At 40.5% G+C, this 7,637-nt stretch overlaps 1 protein-coding gene across 1 annotated transcript in view; it reads left to right on the top strand.

Annotated features, from left to right (window-relative positions):
• LOC306869270 (metalloprotease TIKI1-like) overlaps positions 1-7,317 on the top strand; it is a 64,479-nt gene extending 57,162 nt beyond the window's left edge. Inside the window, exons 6-7 of the mRNA XM_079415958.1 lie at positions 2,263-2,463; positions 6,537-7,317. Coding sequence (XP_079272084.1) covers positions 2,263-2,463; positions 6,537-6,720 — 385 coding nt within the window. The 3' untranslated portion in view covers positions 6,721-7,317. The remainder of the gene's footprint in view (positions 1-2,262; positions 2,464-6,536) is intronic.
• Positions 7,318-7,637: the final 320 nt, after the last annotated feature.

The raw sequence follows: 7,637 nt of genomic DNA, 5'->3' as shown, positions 1-7,637 counted from the left end.
CATTTTACAAATACATTTGACTTACCATCTGGCGCTATGGACCCAGTGGTCCCAGGCCTGTACAACCATCCTCTTCCATGCTTGCCACTCGAAAATGGGCCACAGCCCTGCACTTCTCATATCCCTCCTCACTGCATCGGCCCATCGGCTTCTAGGCCTTCCCCTTGGCCCGTGCCCCAGAAACTCTCTGTGCCAGTCGTTCCTCTCCCATCCTTCGAAGGTGTCCATACCACCGGAGGCGCTGAAGTCTAACAAATGTTGATAGTGATGTCTCCTGATTAGTGCTCTCAGCTTCTCATTTCTTCTCATCCTCCACCCTCATTCACAGGTCCAAATATTCTCCTTAGTACTTTCCGCTCAAACATATCCAGCAGGTCACTGGATGTTTGGTTAAGGACCCAAGTCTCACTCCCATATGAGGCTACAGGTCTAATGAGGGACTTGTACATTCTGAGTTTGGAGGACCATGAGAGACTACGGCTTTTAAAAAGGCTACTGAGGGAAAAGTAGCTCCTATTTCCAGCAGTTATTCTTTTCTTGATCTCGCCAGTCTCAGAGCACTCAGCATTAACAGAGGACCCCGTTCTGTACTACCTCATATTCATGTTCCTTCCAGGTTTCTGGTAGTTTTCATCACTTTTGTTTTTTCAACATTGAGTTTCAACCCCGCTGGGTGGCACTCCTCTTCTATCCTTCCCAATGCCATAGCCACATCCCTTTCTGTCCTTCCCACCCCGTCCAGGTCATCCGCGTAACCGAGCAGCTGCACCGATTTATTAAAAATCGTACCTCTTCAGATATACAGGCCAGCCATCTGAGCAACCTTCTGCAATACAACATTAAAGAGTAAAGGTGCGATAGGATCACCTTGCCACAACCCAATAAGGACTGAGAAAGGGACTCTGCCCTGGGTTCTTTGCATTGTCATCCTTGTCCATCTTATTAATTTCTTTTAAAAACCCATCTCAATCGTAGCTCGGTATAGGAACCTTCTGTGGACACTATCATAGGCAGCTTTGAAATCAATAAACAAGTGCCAGGCTGTGACTCCAAACTCCCAAGCTTTCTCACACATCTGAAGAGTAAACATGTGTTCAGTGGTTGACCTATTACCTATTATACTGACTCAAGTACTTCTGAACAGAATTCTTGCACTCTTATTCAGTGATCACAACTTCATCTAGACCTTTAACCCTCTGCTGCTCCTTATTTGGGAGTCACACTTGTGATCTTCAGTCAAATGTAGTGACCGGACATTAAATCAATGTAACATACTATTTAATTATATTTTTTATTTTGTATTTTGAGAGAATTTCATGGTACTAATTAATATTTATGCAATAATTATGATCACATTTTCCCATTGAAAATAATACAAACTTTTTATATATATATATATTTTATATTACTTTTCAATTATGTCAGTATTTCATGTTAAAATAGAGCCAATGCCTTTAAAATCCAATTTTCGAAGCCAGATTAGTGCCTTTTGGTGGGAGTAAATCAGAAAAACATCTGCCATCGCATGGTTTAGCCCATAGATTCCTACATAGCTCTATATAAAAGCCCTATACATTCTCTAGTTGTTTTTAGACATAAATACTTATTTTTGGGTTGTGGGTTTGGATATATATTTAGACATTTTCAATGACAACTTTTTGTAAATGTTTAGATTCTTTTGGTTTGAAATGTTCATTTAAAGCGTCGGTTTTTGAATTATTATTACTACAGTCGGATCTGAACACAGAGAAAGCATTTTGTTACACAAAATATTAAAATTCTTTAAAAAGTAACACAAATTTGTATCAGAGCTTAATCCTTCTGGGTCTGATCTGATTTCAACCTCTTATTTCAGTTTTCTGAGTTGTTATGGTTATAACCATACCAATGCATTTGAATGTGTATTATGTGTGTGTGTCTGCGAGTGTGTGTGTGTCTGTGTGTGTGTGTGTGTGTGTGTGTGTGAGTGGATGTGTCTGTTTTGCACTCTTGATGTTTCAGATTGTAACCCCTTCCTTGCTGTCCACTTTGTTACTGCATTGTAGATGAATTATTGCTTTTATTTCATATATTTGCTTTGTTACAGTCACACCAGTTCATAGGTGTGTGTGTATAAATGTGTGTGTACACGCGCGTGCGTGTGTGTGTTGGTTTTTTTTAAATATATGAGCATCAACAAATCTAGTCTCGGGTGTGATCTTCTGCTTTAGCATCTCCGAGCGGGTCTGTGTGTGTATGAAACCGTTTCTTCTGTCTTCGCAGCGGCAGAAGGTCCGGAGAGCTGACGGACGCAGACGCCCCGCTGGAGCCGTTCCTCCACGAGAGCCGAGATCTTCAGGAGGACCCGCATCTCCTGGAGCTCCTGGAGAAGGTGGAGCACAAACTGAAGAAGAAGCGCCGCAACAAGCAGAAGAAGCAGCGCCATCGGCAGTTCAACGACCTCTGGGTGCGGATGGAGGAGAGGTGAGACCAGCACACACCTGCTCACCACCATTCACAAACTACCAGAGCTTATGCTTACACTGCATTCTGAGAGTCCACTTTAGATATTATATTAACTATCAGTAACCTTTTGCAACTACATGTCAACTAACTCTCGTGAGAGTATTAGGGCCAGTTTTACTAAACAGGGCAAACAATTCCAAAACAGCTCCGATGGGCATGGAAATTTCTGCGGGTGATTTACTAACAACGCGCAAATTAAAGAATACATACACAACTTCTCATTTACATATCGACCTATGCAATATACCAAACGCACCGCAAATTAGCGTAGTCGCAAATAAAGAATAAAGAAATAAAGAAGCCACAGTGTGTCGAAAAGAACCAGAGGCCACAAAACGAAGGTTTGCTGTAAGTTTTGATAGAGCTGATATTGAGTGACTCCTAATTCAGGGTTCCAAGTCGTCTTTTATTTCCTGAAGCAAATTAAAAATAACATGGCTTGGCAATTGATATGTTCGGATAATGTGTTCTTCTGGCATTCCAAATAAATGAATACGTGAATTAAATTAATACATCCCCTCTGTTCTCTGCGGTGCCTCCTCCTAGTAACAATAATTGCAGCCATTTCAAGCACAAAATAGTTTAAGACATGCTTTATTTGGCCGTTAAATAATAACGCACAAATACCACTAATTTGACGAGCGCAAACGTTAGCAAATCTCTTTGCGTGATTCTTTTGAATACTCTCCTCCCATAAATGTTGCGTCTGAAAGGGAAACTCCTAGAAATGCATAAGCAATAAGGTCAGGCACAAAAATAACTGTGTCCAACGCCTTTTCAGCGCTAATTCGTCACTGCACGTCTTTACTAAAACCTGACAGTACTATTTTAACTATTTTTATTTAACGGTTTGCACTGGCGCAAGCTGTTAGTAAAACTGGCCCATAGACTTTTAGGTTAGGGTGTCACAAATCCGGTTTGTTGTCTTTTGTCCGACTGCCACAAGAGGTCACCTCTCCATCATATTGACTCTTACACCTCACATTACACTGGACTGCATTTCCCATCATCCATTGCACTGATTGCACATACACAGCTGATTGCACTAAGGACACCCAGCTGTCTCAATCACACGCTCACACATGAGAACTATCACACAATCACACACCCTACTTAAACCATGGACTTCCTATCACAGATCGCTGAGTATTGTTCTGCGTTTAGCACTCTCCAAGTGTTAGCTGCCTTACCGAGCCATTCTGTGTTTGTTTAGTTCCAGTATTGTCTAGCGTTTATCGCTCTCTTAGTGATAGCTACATTATGGAGCCCTTCCATGTTTTCTAAGTCTTAGTTGAGTTTATTTTGTTTATAGCTCCGTTTCCTGATTCCTGCCCGGGTATCTTGGATTAGCCCTTTGTCTCGCCGTTCGGACTCTGCTCATACCTCGTTTGTATTATTGCTCAGGTTATCAGACTCCCCCTCTTCTCAAGCCCTCTGGATATCGTTGGCCGATCATAGACCCACGCTTGCCCTAGGATTACTCTGTGTCTTGCCTATGCCATACTTGTTTGATGTTGTTCGACCCTGCCTGTGTTTACTGTGTTTATGACCACGTCTCTAAATAAAAGCGTTGCAAATGGATCCTCACGTCTCACGTCTCGTCAGCTCCGTAACATAGGGTTAGTAGAATAAGTGAACTTGTACTTGCAAAGTGACTAGTTAAATGTCCAGCAAAATCAAATGTTAGCAGATATTAAGCAGACAGTCACTAATACCCTAATGATTGCCAGTTGACATGGAGTTGATAAGTTACTTATAGTTAGTAAAATCTCTAAAATGTTTTTTGTCACTTTAAATTAAATAAAAAAAATTTGATTTTCTGTTTTCATTTAAACTTTAGTTTTTTTGTGTTTGCCATTGTTTTTTTTTTTAATACACATACTGTATATAGTTTTTATTATAAATGTGTAACTTTTTAGTTTATTTTAGTACTTAGTATTTCAAATTTTATTTGAAGTTTTTTGTTGTTGTCATTTTTATTAACATGCCTGTAGTTTTTATTTTTAGTATATTTAGCCTAAAATAAAATAGTTTATTTTTGTTAATATTTTAAATTAAATTTTCATATTTTACTGTTTTCATTGAAATGTTTAGTTGAGGTTTTGTCATTTTTATTAGTTTTTTTGTTATTTTTAAATATGGCTATTCTTACCTTTTTATTTAATTTATTTTATTTCAGTTAATGTTTATTTTATTTCAAGTAAATAATTTTTGAATGGTTTTATGGTTAATGATAATAACCTGTAGGTAGAGACGGTCACGGGTCAGTAACCAGTTAAAACAGGTCTGTATGGGAGCGGATGGCGCTTCCTCAGCGGTTCTCATGTTCTGTGGGAACGGTAGCTGGTTAGCGGCTGGGATTACGGACGCTGGATTTGGCCTGCGGCTGCGTCTCGAGTGTCGGCCGGAGCGGCTGCGAGTCAGAGGTGAGACTCCTGCGAGACGCCCGGAGCGCTTCAGCCGCATCTGTCCCAACACGAGTCCTCACCTGCTGCAGAGAAACACTGACAATACTCGTCTGATTCTCGAGACGCGTCACAACCTGCTGAATATCATTCAGTGCAGTTCATTAATCAACACGAGTGACATTTTTTGAATGAGAGAATCTCAGGAAATGAAGCATCTGGTTCCAAAATTCTGCAGAACCTCCATCTGTATGAGCTATGGATCATGGATCAGTGTCACAAGACTGATTCTTGTTCCCGTGTCAAATCCCACATGACATGTTCTCTGCCGAGCCTGAACCGTGTTCTGGAAACTTGCTTGAATTTACTTTTACAGTCGCCCACGTAATTCTGAGTAAAACAATATTTATTTAATAAACTGTTTATGAAAGCCAAGCAGGTCCCAGACGGTCAAAACAAACACAGGGTGCTGAATATAGACTTGATTTGTTTGAACCCGTGGAGGGAAACGGGCCGCAGTATGAGATCCAGAGCAGACAGAATCACACGTCTCTGGATTTCATCGAGACGGAGCGCCGCACGCGTCCACAGACGCTCATACATGCGTGTTGACACAGATGGAGGACGGGAATGAAATCCTCAAACGCTTTATTTGTGTTCCCCGTCTCAGGAGCTCTGACAGACTCCAAACCTCCATTTATTTTCCCTGCCTACTTCTTCATATTTCATAAACGAGCAGATTTCAGAAGCTCACGTGACGGAAGACGCTGTGACGGTGCTGCTGTAAACAGTCTGAGCGAAACCACATGTGACTCCATCAGAAACCCTGAGGATCTGCAGGTCGAGTTCTTCTGAAAGCACTGAAGCGGCTGATGTTTCAGCTGTAGAGTCTGTGAAGTGATTCGTCCGACTCCACATTACACTGCTCAGATTGAAATCTGTCAAATGTTTCAAATTGGATTTGGATATTCATTAGATGATCATGATTAGGGTTGGGTTGAAAAAAAATTGATTTATCGATTTTAATTGATTCTCATTTTGATGAACCAGTATCAATTCTTAAATCCCAAGAATCAATCTCTGCTGATTTGAGTTGATGTGTGAGCAAAACTTAATGAAAATTCACAAGCTTTGTTACTTTTGATATGAAACAAAGTCTCAGCGTTCAAATTCCCACATTTGTCACTAAATTAAATCAATTAATGTGGTTTTGCTGATCATCTCTTCCTCTTTACTACTAGTTAAAGCACCAAATAAACATGAATGAGCAGAACAACGTCTGTTCAGTCAATCATGAATTATGTAATCGCTAAATCAGTGTTTTGGCTGCAGAAAGACATCAATAAAACATGTGATCAATAATATCTCGTAACATCACATTTACCTCAGAAAAGACATTCAACGACCATAAACTCGATAGTCAGCTAGAAAAATAACTCTAGAAAGAGCACTTTTGATCAATATATGCTCTACACAACAAACTAGAGTAGAAAAATAATTATATCATTAAACATTTTTATTGTATGTCAGATGTTGCACATTGGATTTGAAAACCCATTAGATGATGATGATGATGATGATGAAGAAGGCGCGTGTTTCTCATGATCTCTCTTTCATTTCTTACAGTGTGACTGCCGAGGCTCCGCCTCCTGTCGTCCGCATCATCAACCGTTACATCACAGTCCAGACACACCCCCAGGAGCACGGCAGAGCCAATCAGCACAGGACGTTCTCAGGCTCCTCCCCCTGGAGCCCCACCCTCACGGCGACGGCTCTGTGTGTTCAGATCCTGCTGCTGCTGCTTTCATAACGTCTGATGAGCTGCAGGTTGGAGTTTAACCCTGAACCTCACGGACAGACTCTGAACCGCTTCGTACTGGACTAATCAACCGCTTCACTTCAGCTCTTGAAGAATCACTTCCTTGTAAATATCAGATGTATTAAAGATGTAATTTAGAGTTTTGAATAAAGCATTTGTTTGCTCACTTATATAAATATATAAATAAGAGTCATTATATTTTTGTGACTAAATCAGCTACTAACCGGCTTAACTGGCCTCAATCATGAAACAGCAGCAGTGAATTTCTGTTTGTAAAACCTTAGAAATCAATCACGTCCTTCAGTTCAGTGACACTTTTTACATAAAAGCAGATTTACAAGCGATTTGTGCAGAAGCGAGTTCCGCTATCTGTCAACTTCATGCATTTGATGATTGTTTAAAATGTTGTGTTTATGACATAGAAATGAGTCATTTAATTTATTGAATAGATAGTTTTAGTTGATCTGAATGTGTTCATGTGATTGTTTATGGCAGAATGACGCAATGTAAATCATATCTGGTGTTTGTGACGTTACAGTAATTATGTTTGTTTATGATGTTACAAGAAATAAAGTATTTATCTAGTTCAAGGTTCTCCAAACGGAAGATGAATATAGATGTTGAGAAGCTGCACATCTGTTCCTGCAGAATGTCTGGATGTTATTTGCAGCGTCTGTCACGGCGTTTGCAGCGTCTGAACATGAGTTCTTGTTCTGTGGCTGACGCTGGGACAGAAGCAGCGTGTTTTATGAGGGAGCTGATCTCCTGCGCTACAGATGTTTCTTAAAATGGCTGTCCTCACAGCGAATGAACACTGATACCTGCATCTCATCTCCATCGTCCTCCTCCTCCTCCTCCTCCTCCTCCTCCTCCTGACAGCAGATTTCAGTAGCGTGTGTTCAGAGGAG

The sequence above is a fragment of the Barbus barbus genome (genome assembly GCF_936440315.1).
Source record: "Barbus barbus genome assembly, chromosome: 5".
Classification (NCBI taxonomy): Eukaryota; Metazoa; Chordata; class Actinopteri; order Cypriniformes; family Cyprinidae; genus Barbus; species Barbus barbus.
Note: the sequence above shows the minus strand (reverse complement) of the source record. Positions and strands in the feature narration are given on the sequence as shown.